This window comes from Ambystoma mexicanum, chromosome 3p (genome assembly GCF_040938575.1).
Source record: "Ambystoma mexicanum isolate Mex_15411 chromosome 3p, UKY_AmexF1_1, whole genome shotgun sequence".
Classification (NCBI taxonomy): domain Eukaryota; kingdom Metazoa; phylum Chordata; class Amphibia; order Caudata; family Ambystomatidae; genus Ambystoma; species Ambystoma mexicanum.
Genome location: NC_090925.1, coordinates 140,811,138 through 140,828,309, shown reverse-complemented (window position 1 = coordinate 140,828,309; position 17,172 = coordinate 140,811,138). Strand labels below are relative to the sequence as shown.

The 17,172-nt window shown below is 45.8% G+C and overlaps 1 protein-coding gene across 1 annotated transcript in view; it reads right to left on the bottom strand.

Moving 5' to 3' along the window:
* Positions 1–10,161: 10,161 nt before the first annotated feature.
* Positions 10,162–17,172, bottom strand: part of LOC138580167 (C-type lectin domain family 2 member D-like) — a 227,957-nt gene continuing 220,946 nt past the window's right edge. Inside the window, exon 5 of the mRNA XM_069650497.1 lies at positions 10,162–15,212. Coding sequence (XP_069506598.1) covers positions 15,095–15,212 — 118 coding nt within the window. The 3' untranslated portion in view covers positions 10,162–15,094. The remainder of the gene's footprint in view (positions 15,213–17,172) is intronic.

Sequence of the window (17,172 nt, the reverse complement as noted above, 5' to 3'; positions counted from 1 at the left end):
GTGCACATACAACACATTAAAACAATCAATGGCGTATATAGGCCAAATTAATCAGCAAAATCCAGAAAATTGCAGAACAGTGAGTTAACAAACAAGCAATCAATCATAAAATGATCATGTGACTCTTCATTATATAAAAACAAACAGCAGCAATTTCATAAGTTAAAAACAACCAAAAATACAAAGGACCTTACACATATAAAGCATATAATAAAAGGGGCAGTAATTACCTAAAAAATAAATAAAATACATATTTACTGTGCCAGATCTGTAATTATGTGCATTATAAAACTAACAGCACTAACCACAGCAACGATTAACCTGCTACTTAGAGTTACTGGCAATGTTGGCCTCAGAGCCCTGTGCCAGCAATGCCAGAGCCTTAGTTCTTAAAACCGAGGCCCTATGAATATATGAGGACACTGTAAAAGTGGTTACCCTGTTGAAGTAGGTTTACATAAGATTACGAACTCTGTGTGATTTCAACAATGGCTTGAGAAATAGTGCCCTGGGATTATCATAGAAAGGACATAACATAAGGAAGTGTGACAGATTCTCCCTATGCAACTGACACAAAGGACATAGGCCAGAGCTGCTTCCACGCCACACCAGCATCCGATCTTGCAATGGACGACTTCCTAAATGGAATTTAATATAAAGGGCACAGAGATACCTGTCAGTCACTAAGTCTAAGTACATTTCATAGCTGAAGTCCATCTTAATGGAACAATAGTCAATGGGAAGTACATAATAAAATCTACAGGTAAGAATACGCTTAGAGCTGGCAACTATTCGATGAGGGTTGTGCCAGAGCTCTGCAAGGCCCAACTCCTGTAATAAAGCATGCATGTGAGGACACCATTTCAGCTCCTGACCTACAATTTGAGACAGCACATCCTCCATCGCCTCTCTGTATATTTACTCAAGTAACGCGAGGACCATAGACAAAGCCAATAATGCACAGGAGTAATTGCAATAATATCAGAGATGGAACACTGATTAAGTTCCAGCTGAGGCATTGCATTAGGGTTAGAAGCTGAAAGACACAACCCTTTCTTAAAAAAATGGTTCTCAATTGCAACCAACTTGGACAAAGAAGAGTGACTGCAAATCTCTGCCCCAAAGGTAGCAGCAGCTCTAGCATGTTGGATATATAGCTATAATGCTGGTTGGAAAGCGCCATTGCCATGAACCTGACTAAACTTCAGGATAACATTGCTCTGTCTCTCAAGAGTGAGCATGGCCCTATGCTTCACGATTGTCCAATTACCATTATCGGAAATGAGTACCCAGCGAGGGACAATGAGCCTGTAACAACCAAGCTTATTGGCCCTTGCTAGGGCATTACCCAGCCGACTAGGTCTTACCTGAAGAGGGGCGCGGCTTGAGTCCCTTGCGGTTCCTTTTCATTCTTCCGCCAGGCCGCCATGAAAAGGGAGAATGGACTACGTGAAGTACTTTCGCCCAGTTCCATGTTGGCCATTTCTTTAGTTTACTTTTTTTCTTCATTTGTTTTAATGGGCGCCTATGTGCAGTCCCTTCTCCCTTTCCATGGCGGTCTTCTTCTTTGTTTACTATGGCAGCCCTAGTAAATAACTGTCTCACAACTGTAAAAAACATGATTAGTACCCCGGTCTAATGGGCCAGGGTACTCATAGCAATATGCCCCTCGCCGGGGGGAGGGAGGAGCATTACCGCATCAGGTAATGCCCTGGACCCTTCGTTACAGGCTACGCTCAGGCCTGTAATGATGGGCCCCTGGGTCATTACCTGATGCAGTAAAGCCCCCCGTATCAGGGCTTATTGCCTAAACATAACACCCAGATACACCAAATAGTTCACCTGCTCAATCGAGTCGCCTTCTATCACAACTATTAACCTACTAGGCCCACTTTGCCCAGGCTTATTAAAGACCATACGTAGCAACAAGAGCATGGTTCCCTGTTACATTTGGAAAAAGGAAATTCTTGAATGCTCAAAAAATATTTTTTGAATAAATTCAGTTTATTTTGTTGACTCGAGAATGAAAACTATTAGAAAAATATATGAGGGGGCTGCAGGCAGAGCAGGCCCGTGTAACACATAATACAACCATCCCTCACAAAATACATATAGAAAGAGGCAAACAAAACAAGGACATGAATGAAGCAGAAAAATTAACTCTCAAAAATACTAAAGTGGAAATGCTATAGCCATCTCTCTAAAGACACAGCACCAATTGTGCTACCACCGGCAAACAAAAACCAAAACAGTACAGAGTAAAATGATAACACTTTAATGAAACACATAATTACATTAGACCCTCCTTATCAATACAACTCGAGCTGCACTTGTATGTCAGCTCTGCACCTAGTAATCAACCGTGTGCATGTACCACTCCAAACTAGGTAGATACAACAAATGTGTTCCTATCTCCTGTCATGGATTCATTTTCCCCCTATTTGTATAATATGCACTGTATCAGTATTTAAAATTGCATTGTGAAACCTAGGCCTTTTCTCCCTCCATTCAGGATTCTCTAACTTAGGTGTGTTCTTTCCCGCTGTTTTTATAATATGCACTGTATCAGTATTTAAAATTGCATTGTGAAACCTAGGCCTTTTCTCCCTCCATTCAGGATTCTCTAACTTAGGTGTGTTCTTTCCCACTGTTTTTATAATATGCACTGTATCAGTATTTAAAATTGCATTGTGAAACCTAGGCCTTTCTATCTCCATTCAGGATTCTCAGGTTTGTTCTTTCCCGTTGTTTTTATAATATGCACTGTATCAGTATTTAAAATTGCATTGTGAAACCTAGGCCTTTTCTCCCTCCATTCAGGATTCTCAAACTTAGGTGTGTTCTTTCCCGCTGTTTTTATAATATTCACTGTATCAGTATTTAAAATTGCATTGTGAAACCTAGGCTTTTTCTCCCTCCATTCAGGATACTGAAGCGTAGATGTGTTCTTTCTCGCTGCTTTTATAATATGCACTGTATCAGTACTTAAAATTGCATTGTGAAACCTAGGCCTTTTCTCCCTAATTTAGGATTCTCAAACTAGGTATGTTTTTCTCTCCTGTCTTAAAAATGTGCATTTTGTGAGTTCTATAATCCTTAGTGTCGTCGTTTTGTCCTATTGCTCAACCTGCTTGCCTCTCGCTGTCTTGTCTGCCTACTCTAGTGTCCTTCTCTAGTGTCTCCCCCTCTCCCTTCCACCTACTCTATGGTGCTCTCTGTCTCCCCTATCTTTTCTAACTGCTTCTCTATTGACTATCCTGCTCTCCTCACTAAATCTGGTAGGAAGACGTTTAAAAAGGACATCCTGGTCTCCAACCCAGGCCTCCCTATCGCTGATACCTACACCAGTGCCTCCGCCAAGGAAACTCTCAACCACATCCTCTTTGTCGTTCCGTCGCCAGAGCTATGGGCCCCTCATATGGTCTCTGTGCTCTCTCCTTTCTCCTCTTCTCGAATTAATGTTGGCACCCGTTGGGATGCCCTACTGGCCTCCTTCCACTCCTCCAAGGTCATCATTAATGTTTACTCGAATGGGACCGTCTTGGCCCAAGGCCATCAGGCCAACCTTCACCTCTTTGATAGACGCTTCCCACGCCTCATCAATTTCCTTTCTTCTCCTGCTGTCCCCTCTCCCCCTTCCTCTGCTACCTTGCCTCCCCCTTCTGCCTCCTCCGGGGCTACCTTACCTTCTCCCTCCCTCTTGGCCCCCTCTCAGGCTCCCTCTACACCTCCGAAGAGGGTACCTCTGATCTGTACCCCTCCCCGGAAGTCCTTCAAGGAGGGCAACCTTCTCCATATTGCCACTCTTAACTCTCGCTCTGCTGTCAAACATTCCTCTGACATCTGCAGCCTTCTGGAAGAACTTGACCTTGATGTCCTCGGTCTCACCGAGACATGGTTCACTGCCAGCTCTGTCACTTGCTTTGACACGCTCCTACCTGACGGCCACAAGATCCTCTCAGCGCCCAGGTCCAACCGCTCTGGAGGGGGTGTAGCTCTGATCTTCCCAGAGTGGATTCCTGCCTCTGTCACTCCTACACAGGCCTACTCCTCTTTTGAATGCCTCATCTGCTGGCTCTATATCTCCCCTAGCCATTCCCTTACTGTGGCTCCTATCTATCGGCCACCTGGTCAGATCTCTTCCTTCCTCTCTGAGTGGGCAGACCTCTTCTCCTCAATCCTGGCCTCGACTACTCAACTCCTCCTTCTTGGAGACTTCAACATCCACCTGGATGCCTCCTGTCCTCCCTCTGGACTCTTTTGTGACCTCTGCGACTCTCACTCACTATTCTCCCCTCTGGCCCGACTCACTCTGCAGGGCACACTCTGGATGTTCTTATCTCCTCTGACCTTCCCCTCTCTGTCCCCCCTCTCCACTCTGCTCTCCTGGAGTGATCACTTTCTCTTAACCTCCCACCTCACCCTCCCTACCCCTCAGGCCAAGCCACCTCTATCACTGCCACCCACCTTCTCGGTCATCCAACCCATGAAGCGCGTGTCAGTTGAGGCTTTCGCCACCACCTTCTCACCCCCTCTTGCCTTTGGCTGACCCTCACCCTGACACAGCCCTCTCCATGCTCCACTCTTCTATATCTGATACTCTTGATATCCTTGCCCCTGTCATGAGAATCACATTGAAGCCCAAAGCCAAGTGTAACTCCTGGTATGACTCAGATCCCGTCACCCTAAAACGCAAGTGCAGGGTGGCAGAGAGGAAATGGCGTGCTTCATGTTCATCCTCTGACAAACTGACCTGTCGCCTGCTGCAAAGGCAATACCGGCTCTCCCTCCTCACCAAGAAGAGAGCTCATATCCAAGCCCACATCTCTGCGGCGTCTAACAACTCGGCTGAACTCTTTAAAATCTGCAAGGAACTGGCCAATCCTGCCGCAGTCTCTACCTCTCCTGTACCTTCCCAGGCCCTCTGCATGGCACTGGCTTCTCACTTCATTTCTAAAACTCAGGACATCCTGTCCTCACTCTCCTCCTATCACTTCCCTCTTCATTCCCTGCTCCTCCTCTGGCCCTTCTGCAGCCACCCCCCCTCCCTCCTTCTTTGCCTTTCCCCTTTTCTCTGCAGACGAGGTTTCTAGACAAGTCCGATCTATGAAAGTCTCGTCGAAACAGGTTCACCCCTGTTCCTCCAAAACTATCAAGGACCACATCGACTCCCTGGCTCCTGCCCTGGCTGATTTCTGCAATCACTCCTTCGCCACTGGAGTCTTCCCATCCCCTCTGAAGCACTCCCTTGTGCACCCTCTTCTTAAGAAACCCTCTGCCGACCCCTCCTGCCCGGCTAACTATCGCCCAATCTCCATCACCCCCTTCCTGGGCAAGCTCCTGGAGAAACTGGCCATCACCCAGCCTAACCTCCACATCGAATCAGTTGGTTGTCTTCATGACCATCAGTCTGGCTTCAGAGCTGCTAGAAGCACGGAAACTGCTCTCCTGAACATCCATGAAGACCTGCTCTCCAACCTCGACTTGAACACCCCATGTGTCCTCATCTTGCTTGATCTCTCCTCTGCCTTTGACACTGTCAACCATGCCATCCTGCTCAACCGTCTCAGTGATAACCTGGGTATCACTGGTCAGGCTCTGGCTTGGCTGACCTCTTTCCTCTCCAACTGACCCTCCCAGGTGCAACTCGTGTCCTTCCTCTCCAATATCTTTTTCTCTACCTGTGGTGTCCCCCAGGGATCCAACCTCTCTCCCTGGCTGTTAAAGCAATACCTGGCACTCCTTGGCCACTGCATCGCCGCTCTCTGTCCCAACTTTCAGTGCTATGCAGATGATACCCAGCTCATTTTCAGGCTACCCTCGGCCTCCTCCTCTCCTTCCCTCATCTTTGACTGTCTGTCTGCTATCCAGGAGTGCTGTGTCTCCAATGACCTCTGCCTTAATGCCAGTAAGACTGAGATTTTACTCATTGGCACACCCTCTCCCTCCTTACCTGCAGCTCTCTGGCTGGCCTCTCTTGGCCCTCTTCCTGCGCCCACCTGCAAGGCTAAAAACCTCGGGGTCATCTTCTCTCCTCACATCTTTGATGCCTCTAAGAAGTCACATTACCATCTGCACCTCCTCAGAGGTATTCTTCCTTTCCTCTCCTTCCCCCAGAAGCTCACCGTCTCCAGAGCCCTGGTTCTCTCTAAGCTGGACTATTGCAACAGCCTCTATCGAAATCTGCCTGCCTCTACTCTCCGCCCTCTGCAACTTATCCAGGACAGGACTGCGAGACTTGTCCTTGGCCTCAAGCCCAGGGATCGTATCTCTCCACGAATGACATCTCTGCACTGGCTCCCAGTGGCTGCAAGGATTAAGTTCAAAACCCTCTGCATTGTCCACAAGGCCTTCTGGTGCCTGGGGCTGCAATACCTTCAACTCTCTCTTCCCAAATATCTTCCTTCTTGAGCTCTTCGCTCATCCGCCTCCAACTGCCTCAGGGTCAGTCGCTGCTCCAAGCAATGAGTTGGTGGTAGATCTCTCGCTTCGGCTGGGGAATCCCTCTGGAACAGTCTTCCTGCCTCCCTGAAACTTGAGGAGAACCATCTCCGGTTCCGGCAGCACCTCAAAACCTTCCTCTTTGCTTCTGCTTTCTCTCCCCCTCTCCCCTGCTGAATTCCTGGCTAAAACTGCACTGGCTACAAGGCCACCCTTTGTGACCTTGGGCCCAGGCCCTGACATTTGCACACCTGCACTGCCTCCCTGGCAACTCTGCACCTGGGGACTGTATTCTGTATCCCTACAGTCCCCCACCAGCACTTATGTCTGCTCTTACCTTGCACTTGCCACCATCCTGCCGTTTATTTATCTTATTTATTCTACTATCCCATGTACTGCACTTTCCCCTCTCCCATGTACTGCACTTCCCCTCTCCCTTCCCCCTCGCACTTTTTCCTTTCCCCCTCCCATGCACTTGCGCAATCTGAATGACACCTGGCCTAGTAAGATCGTTGTCTGTCTTCCCTCTGTTCCCCCTCCCTTCCCTCGTCACACCTCGAAACACTTATGTATAGGCGCGTTATAAATGCCATATCTTATCATATCATTTCATAGAGATACATGAACTTGGTATAAGGTTGTGATAGTGTGACAATTACTCACCTATACAACACACTGTCATATGATTTATTTATTTATTTTTACATTTGTATAGCGCACAAACAGCCCAAGGGCATCAAGGCGCTGTTACTTGCAGGGAGCTTAGGTACAGGGTGGGTACAGCTGGGAAATGCATTTACAGGTATTTACATTGATACATTGGTGTGCAAAGTCATAGTCAAGGTCAATGTTACTTGATAGAAATACAAAATACGGAGTACATTAGAGGTTAGTCTAGATTGTAGCACACATTATGTAAAGAGCACAGTTTTCATGGCCTTGCGGAAAGCCATGAGGGATGCCTCGCCTCGGAGGGTAGGAGGTAGGGCATTCCAGTGTCAAGGTGCGAGGTAGGGGAAGCTAGAGCCTCCTGCTCTGGTTCTTTTTACCAAGGGCACATAAAGCATATTGGCTTAGGGTGATCTGGTTGGTCTTGTGGAGGTGGCGGGGTGGATCCTTTGTGATAGGTAATCAGGTGCAGTGATATGGATGCACTTGTGGGTCAGAGTCAGAGCTTTGAATATGATCCTTTCCTTTATTGGGAGCCAATGAGCGTATTTCCTGGCCTCAGAGATGCTTTTTCTTTTGGAGATGCCCGGGGCTACGCGGAGTGCATTGTTCTGGATGACTTGAAGTCTTTCCAGGTTTTTAGTGGAAGTTCCTAGGAAGAGTATGTTGCAGTAGTCTAGCCTTGAGCCAGTGATGGCACTGGCTATGTTGGTGCAATTCTCTTTGGAGAGAAAGGGCCTGGCTGCATTAATTAGTTTGGTATGATAGGCTGCAGAGGAGGCGATAGCATTAATTTGTCTATTCATGTTAGGTTTGAATCCAAATAGACTCAGAGGGTTTTGACTGAGTCTGAAACTGGAATTTTGATGGAGTCAATGGTGAAATGGCTGAATTGTGTGTCGAGATTTTTTAGTGTGTCGGTGTAACCTACCAGGAGGAGTTCTTTCTTATCAGAATTGAGGCATAGTCTGTTGTCTGCCATCCATGCTTCGCGCCTTGAAACACTTGTGTATAGGTGCATTATAAATGCCATATCATATCATCTCATATCATGCTTGGAAGGTGTTGTAAATGTTGTCGAGAGTTGTGGAGTCTGTGTCATAGTTGCCAGTGAGGGTGAGGAGGATCTGAGTATCATCAGCGTAGTTGGTGTAGGAGATACCCATTGCGTCAAGGATGAGGAAGAGTGGGCGAGACAAGATGTTATGGAGCATGGGTGAGAGGCAGGATCCTTGGGGCAATCCACAGAGCATGATGGTGGGTGAGGCAGAGGCCAAGTCAGAGGAAACTTGCATGGTCCTGTCTTGTAAGAAGGAGGTGATCCAGGCTGTGGCATCGGGGGAGAATCTGGCAGAGGAAGAGATGGTGGCATAGGACATCGTGGTCTACGAGGTCAAATGCCATGGAGAGGTCAAGGAGTAAGAGTAGTGCTGGTTTGCCCCAGTCTCTGGCATCGTCCATCTGGTTTTTTAGATCCAGTAGGGTGGTTTCAGTCCTGTGTCTTGGGGCGAAAGCCAGATTGGCGTAGTCCTAGGAGCTTGTTTTCTTCGATGAAGTGTTGAACCTGCAGGTAGGCTGCTTTGTCCAGTATTTTGAGTAGGAATGGGACAGTGGTGATGGGCCTGTAGTTATTAGGAGAGGTATGTTTGAGTGTAGGTTTTTTTAAGAGGGGGCAGACCCAAGCTTCCTTGAGGGAGGAAGGGACTTTCCCTGTGGCAAAAGAGGCATTGACGAAGGCGGTCAGGAATGGTGCGAGGGTTTTGGCACAGTCCTTAATAAAAGTGGCCGGGCAAGAGTTGCCCTTGCAATTGGATGGATTGATGGTCCTCATGAGGTTGATAATGTCTTGTTCCTGTATGGCTTTGAATAAGAAGGGTGGGGGGTGAGTCCAAGGAGGGGAGGAGGTGGGGATGGAAGTATTGGGGAGCGCTTGTTTCGTGGATAGTATTTTGGTTTGGAGAGAGCTTAACTTATTTTGCATGGCTGTTTGTATTTCATCGCACCATGCTTTATCTTTGGTGAAGTTCTTGGGGGCAGGAGTGGGAATCTCTAGCTCTCTGAAGATAGTGAAGATTTATTTTGTGTTAGATTTGGCTTCAGAGATTCTGGATTCAAAGGATTTGGCCTTTGCTTGAGTGATTGCCTTCTTGTATTTGTTTGAGCAGGCTTTGAAGTCCAGTTTGTCTTTGTCAGAGTGGGAGTTTTGCCACTGTGTAAGGGCGGCCCGTTTTTCCGTGCAGAGTATGAGAAGGTCCGGGGTGAACCAAATATTGGAATAGGTAGTGGGTTTGGCTTTGCAGGGTTTCAGCGGGGCTATGGAGTTGATAGTTGATTTAATAGCGACATCGTAGGCTAGTGCAATGGTTTCTGGGTCAGAGGAGAACAGTGGTCTGAATGCTGGGCCCTGGAGGAAGGGTAGTAGCCTTTCCTTGGTGAGTTGGCGGGAGCTTCTTGCGAGGGCTGGTGGCAGGGGCTTGGGTGGGGGAGTAGAGGAGTTGGTGGTAAGGATGCTGAATGTGATAATGTGGCAATAAGCCACGAGACTGCGGGCCAATACCGCCCCAGGTAATGCCCCCGGGGCCGTAGTTACAGGCCTGAGCGTAGCAAGGGCCTTAACGAAGCCCCGGGGGCATTACCTCAGGTGGTATTGGCCCGCAGTCGAGGGGCTTATTGCCATTAGTACCCCTGCCCGTTAGACCGGGGTACTAATTGCTTTTTTTTCTGTTCCGAAACACGTTTTCGAACAGAAAAAAAAAAATTCCAAAAAAATGGCCGCCGGGAAAGAGAAAACATAGTCCGTTTTCCCTTTCCATGGCGGCCATCGGGAGCGGGCGCACTGGGAACACTGTTCCCAGCGCGTCCGCTCCCGAGAAAAGAAGAAAAAAGAAGGTAAGTGGGGTGGGGAAGGAAGAAAAAAAAAAAACGTACCACGGTCTCCAGCGGGGGATGATGGAAGCCTCCAGCCGTGTGGAGTCTTGGAGCGGGGATGGCCCCGCTCCGAGTCTCCACACGGCTGGAGGCTTCCATCGTCCCCCGCCGGAGACTGCGGGATAGAAGGTAAGTGGGGTGGGGTGGGAGTAGGAAAGGGGAAACAAAATAAAAAAAATGTCTTACCTGAGTCCCCGGCAGGGGAAGAGGGAAGCCTCCAGCCATGGGGAGGCTCGGAGCGGGGATTGCCCCGTTTCGAGCCTCCTCATTGGCTGAGGGGCTGCCACGCCCCTCGCCGGGACAGAGACACCGGCACGCACGGCTTAAAAGGGAATAATGTGTGGTATGGCTCGCAAATGAGCCAATCACCACACTGTATTCCCGTTGCGGTGCGCGTGCCGGGTACTAATGTGGTGGTCAGACCATGGGGTGCGAGTATTGCCAGAGATGATGAGTGGACAGTTATGCTGGGCAATCCAGTCCAGGGTTCTACCTAAAGTGTGTGTAGGGTCAGAGATAGTGTTCCTGAACCCTAGGGTCTCAAGGGCTGAGTTGAGTGATTTGGCTGCAGGGTCCTTGGTGCCATAGAGACCTAAGTTGACGTCCCCGAAGAGGATGACTTTTGAAGGTTTTTTGAGGTTGTCGGAGAGGAGGTGGATGAGAGAGGCCTAGAAGTCACCTGCGGGGCTTGGTGGACGATAGATAAGGTGAATGGCAATAGTGCAGTGGGGAGAGAGGCAGATAGTCACTGTTGTTGTTCATGGATTTCTCTATCTTTCCAATGGACAGGCAGTCTATGGCAATTAGCGCTACACCTCTGCCTTTAGACAGGCGATCTTGTCTGGTGATAGAGTAGCCAGGGGGCAGAGCCAGGGAGAGTGCAGGGCCTGAGGCTTCATGCAACCAAGTTTCGGTGATCATGAGCAGATCAAGGTTGTGGGTCATGAGGTCATGTATGTCTAGGGCGTGAGCGCTAATGGACCCGGCGTTGATCATGGCGCATTTGAGATGAGGTTCTGTGGTGACTGGAGGGGGCAGTGAGAGGTGTGAGTATTGTAGCAGACACAGGTAAGGTAGCATTCAGTACATTCACAAAACAAGTGGAGGTAGAAGATTGTGGCATTTCAATATTTGCATTGGGAGTCCCATTTTCAGGGGTGGCAGACACAGGTAAGTTAGCATTTGGTACATTCACAATACAAATGTGGGTAGAAGATTGTGGCATTTCAATATTTGCATTGGGTATACACATGATATACACATAATAAACCTACTTGTGCATGACTGGGCAATATAGCATTTATCCCTTGAAAATACTAATTTGTTCAACTGAGGGTATCCAGGGAACAACCAAACACCGGCATGGACACAAAGCGAAAGCCTGAAGAGAAAACAACAAAAAAATGGTCCCCATTAGAATGCTCAAAATAGGCTGACCTTGTGTGTTGTTGGATTGAAAGGCCATAGACTTTGTCTTTTCATAATTAATTATAAGTCCACAGCTCTTGCATGCCTAAGAAAACACATCCGTCTGCTAGCAGAGGCCCGCTGGGGTTGTGGAGAGCAAAACCGCATCATCCACGAAAAAAGGAAGCAGCACTTTGTCCGTGTCTTATTCATCTGATTGGAGGTCCATAAGCCTGTTTATGATTTTATTAATAAACAGACAAAATAAAGTTGGAGCAAGGACGCTCCGCTGTCTCACCCTGTGCCCAATGGTAATTGAAGCCATTAAGTCACCTACTTGATTCCACCTGACACTAGCAGTGTTCCCATTATACAGGCCTTGAATTCCACGTAAAAGATGAAGGGAAATATTAAGATCTTACAGGGCCTTCTACAACTTCGATCTGGGGACCATGCAAGCGCATCTCCCTTAGATGAACATACTTTAGAACTAAATGAAGTTTAAAGACCTGGTCTATGGTACTCAGGCCTGGTTGGACACCAGCCTGAAGGTGGCTAATGATGTTCTGGCCATAGGCCCAATCTTCCAGATGCGCAGAGGAGTGAATTTGGCCTGTAGTTCCCGAGGCCTTCACTCCCCCCCTTTTTTGTACAGCAGAACTATTAAAGCTTTCGTCCAAGATTCTGGCGTCTTATCTAGTTCAAGAACTGCATTAAATAAGCAGTTGAAGACGGCTGTCCAGATGTCATGGGCACTCTTAAATAAATCGACAGGCCCCATGTTAGGACCTGGAGCCTTTCCTGGTTTCTGGGACTCCACTGCCTTTCTGATCTCCAACAAAGAAATTCTTAGGGTAGGGGAATTCCTTCACCCCCACTAATGTTGGCCATTATCATCCAAAGTGCCATTATCTTTAGACGGGGGATATCAATTAGCAAAATGCTGGACCCATTAATTCTCGAAGATACAACAAACCAACTGTGCATTACCATTGGTTTTGTCCCGCAAAACCTTTCTCCAAAACTCAGAGCTGTCTTTCCTGCCTACAGCCTCCTGCAACCCCTGCCAAGCTTCATTACCTTGATCCCTTTTTTAGTTTTGATCAAGTCCTTGTAATGGGCCCTTGTTAATTGCAGAGCATGGGTATCATGGGCAACTCCAAGCTTAATCATCTCAATAATATATTTTTTTGCCCTGCGACAATCATTGTCGTACCAGGCATTGGGAAGGGTGTGAGGTACGTTAACCAATTTATGGGTTTGAGAGACCACTGGACCTATTTTCATCATCATATCTTCAAATAGAGAGGTTGCATGATCCGATAAGACATTGGAAGATAAAAGTGTTTCGAATTCAGGTAACACCCCCTCATAGATAGCAGACTCAAGACTGTTGTTAACATTAACCTGCAATGTAAACTTCTGCGTGGCAGAGCCAGACACAATGATACTGTGGCATGGAGTACCAATACACGTGGAACTCGTTATCTTCTCTTTTAAGGCAAGTGTCAAGCAAAGCGGTCTATGATCTCTATAGGTTTGAATGTCGACCCACATATACTTCAGGATAGACCAGTCCCTCATGCTCAAAAGAGCATAATAAATGTGGGAAGTTTTAGCTCCGCTGACAAATGTGCTCCTAGCCAGCTGGTCTTTTGGCATTCTGCCATTGCTAGCCCTCAACGACAAATTAATTTACACTTGGCTAGTGCTGAGTGCAAGCTTATGCACATGCTGCAAAAAATCTGCTCTCAAGGTGCTAATATCCCATAATATGTCTTCCTCCTCCAACACATGTTCAAGTGGCCGCAAGTGAAATTAAAATCTGAGAATTAAAATGGGAATTAAAACCTCCCGCTAAGATAATACAGGGAACAGTCTGGTATTTCGAGCTAGCCAACTCCACTCTTTTTTTTAGGAGATTAATTGTGCACTTTTCAAGTTTGCTGGACGGCCGATTATAAATATTGAACTGAATAGTAACCTGAGCCTCGGCCTGTGGAATGCTCTTAGTTAAGGGCATTTTCTGGAGGTCATAGGAACCATTCGTATTGGGAGAAAGAACATTGCTATATTTGGCATCAACCCAAGTAGTGAGTCTACCCCAAGGTCTAACCCTTACACCCTTTTATCTATAGATAATATCACACCATTTAGATTTTACCAATGGCAACCTCACTGCCAGGAAATGTGCTTCTTCATTCTGCTTTTGTGATAGTCTTGAAACAGTGCTGCATTTTCTTTAATTTTGCCAATTTTAGAAGGTTCCCAGGGAAAATGTATGACAGCTTACACCTAAAGTATTTTTCTTTGGAACCCTTTCAATATATCTTTGCTTATTCACTATTGGAATCTGAAAAGTAGCTAGAATTGTTTCTTGTCATATTAATAGGTTTAATATTTCTTATGTATGTTTTAATGTGTTTTGATGGTAAATTACATTTTCTGAAAATAAACTTGACTTTGACATGTGAGGAGGACATTCGGGAAACCAAATGTCCAAGAACAACAACCCACAAATATGTGTGCATGTTTCTTATTGAAGACTCAGCTCTGAAAAAAGTATTCACTCTGGTCTGATGTCATATTAGATTGAGGAAATGTAAGGGGGACTGCGTGCAGGTGAAGCTGGATCTGTGCAGAGGCTTCCATTGCTGTGCCAGAAATACTTGTATCTCTGTACTGACAGTATGGATTTCACCAGGAGTCTGGGGGAAGAGGAAACAAGCATATCAATAAAGAGGAAGTGAAATGATCTGAATGCTTTCCTCTGAATAGGGGAGGAAATGACCAAAGGGAATCAGGACAACGCCACCCTGGCCATCCAACACCGGCACCAGCATGGACCACATTCCTCCACAAGGGCATATTCTGAGCTGCTGGGATCCTGAGTTTTCTATGCAATTTTGCATCATTTTTTCTACTAAAAACAATTCTGCCCGCATCAAACTGGGAACCAAGACACTAGTCAATTTAAAACATAAAAACATATACACAATAAAATCATAGGCACAACATGTGTTAAAGAAAGGTTTCTTGGAAAATCAAATGTTGCAACATAAGCAGTTGTGTATCATGTTCATGTTTGCTTCTTTCAGAGGCCTATTGGACCAGCCTCCACTGGTAAGGACATGATTGTGCCTAAACATGAAAGGTCCCCAATAGTAAAGTTTATGCACATGACCCTCTTCATGGGAACTGACAAGCTATGCCAAGGTAGTTGCCACCAGATGTTAATGCAATGTAATCTTTTGTAGCCACTAATCAACAGTGTGGATAACAATTTCCTATCCTCCTATTACTTAGTTATGATATCGAAAGACAGATACAAACTGTATGGTTTTGCCAAACATTAACACAGAGGACCTAAAAGTGCTGTTTGTGCCTTATAACTCATGAGCTGATTTTGACTTGATATTGGCTTTCATCAGCGTACACACACTGTCATCTCGCTTGAAACAACAGATAGTTTTACCCACGTCATCTGAGGATTTTAGTGTTTTCCTTCCATCGGATCTATTATTTATTCACAATGTTTTCTTAGTTGTTTCATGGTTGCTCCTGATCACATTTATGGTACTGAGATTTATGGCAAGCTGACAAAGGTTGGTGGGAAAAGGGCATTGGCAATTGGTTATACATAACACTCTCAGCTGGCTTCTTTCACACAAATCCAGGGTCTTGGAGTTGTGCAGTCCAAATTCCCAGCTGTGCCGGAGTTCAGATACGCACAATACAGTTTTGGACCTTCACTTTCGATGAGTTTCCTGTAGAAAAAAAGGAACATTGGTAGTCATGAAATCTAATCTTCTAATCATACTACAGCCTACTATAAAAATAATAAGATGTTCAGTGTGTGCCTTTAATTAAGAAATCAAGGCCACGATAATAAATATGTAAACAATGATAGTAAAGCAAGAACCCCCCAAATGTAAAAAATCAATAAACAATAAATAGACAGTAAACAGTGATAACATAACAAGATCCTAACTATAAATATTGAAGACAAATACAACATATCCATCCAAGAAATGTGAATATCGATTCCAGTAATGTTGCTAGGGTGAATTGGGCTGATATCCAAATCATTTTATGTATATCAATTTGGTCATATTCATTAGTGACAAAATTTAAGAGTACTTCAGTTCAAGAAGACATGAAAACTAGAAAAGAGAATAAGCGCATTGAGCAAGACATTTTAAATGTGGGGTGTTATAGAAAGTATGCGTTTTCAGAAGGATGTATGGGTTATATACAACACCTTTTATTTCCAAAGGAGGCTACCTCAAAATGTCTGCAGACCGTCTTCATGCATGCATCACAAGGTATGTCCATCTAGACGCATTTACTTTTTTCGATGTAGTAAAACACAGAAAACCATACCAGACAACTTCTTACACTGGACAGTAAGTAGACTTCAATGAAGAACATTGAATGCAATACACGCAATATGAGATAATGGACCCACCCTACTGTAGATTGCAAGGTTATTGCAAGTCACTGAGGAATTCCATGACCAGGCTGGTCATACGGTCACTCATTCTGGAATGCCTTACTGTATGCTTCTTATACATGGTAGGGGGATCTTATTCTGTGTAATGCATAACTTCACATATTTAGTTTTGTTTCGGTTCCCAGAAAATGCATTATAAGTCATTTATTGTAGTTACTCTGAAGCTTTTGCTTGCTTTTTACAGGGAATGAAAAATATTGTTAAAAAACAGATGCACTGCGCTATGTAAGTACATTAGGCTATCATATTTAAATAAAGCAGTTTTTTTAAAACAAAGATATTTTTATATGCTAGCCTTCAAGAGCACATGGGTCTCTTTTTAAGAGAAGAGATCCATGTGGTATTGAAAGCTGCCAGACAAAAAATAATCAGTTAGCCTAATAAAAGTAGGATTGCTTTATTTAATGAAAAAACAACCTGCGCAGTTTGTTCGGCTAACACTGTATTCCTAACTCTCTCTTGTAAATATTTTACATTGAGTTGTTTTGGGTGTCTGCTATTTATGCATTTATTTATTGTTCGCTTGTAAGGCGCTTATACGGGAAGTGTATACTGTTTCAAAGCGCCCACAGGGCAACAGGGAGGGAACATGGGAAAGAAACACCATACTATACAAAGAACTATAAAGTACAGTGAGGGCGGAACAACGGACGAACCTACTATGCCTTATGAGTATTCAGAACATGCAAGTGCAGCAAGGATGAGGGCAGTGGGGTTAAGTGCTGAGGTGTCTGTGCTTGTGGGTGAGGCACAGAAGAAGTGCTAGGTATGGAAAGTGCTACACAGCATGGAACTGCATTGGGTGACAAAGTGCAAGCCTCCAGGGCAGAGGTTGTGCAGAAGTAAGTGCTGGAGGCAGACATAAGCTAGGCGATTGGGAGTGAGAGGTAACGGGCCCGAAGATGCATAAGGGCCCTGTACACCAAACACAGGAGGAGGTAAAGAGGAAAGTCTTGAGGAGCTTCCGGAATTTAAGAAAGTTCTGTTCAAGATGCAGAGGGAGGGGGAGACTGTTCCATAGGAGGGAGCCAGCTGAGGAAAGAGATCAACCTCAGCCCTGTGTTTAGCGAAATGTTTTACACACAGGGAGCTGGTGCCAGTGGAATGGAGAGGTCTAGAGGGGGATTTGAATTTGATCCATGCAGCATCCGGGAGCCAGTGAAGACTTTTTAGGGCAGGAGAGATGCGATCCCTGGGTTGAAGGCACAGGATAA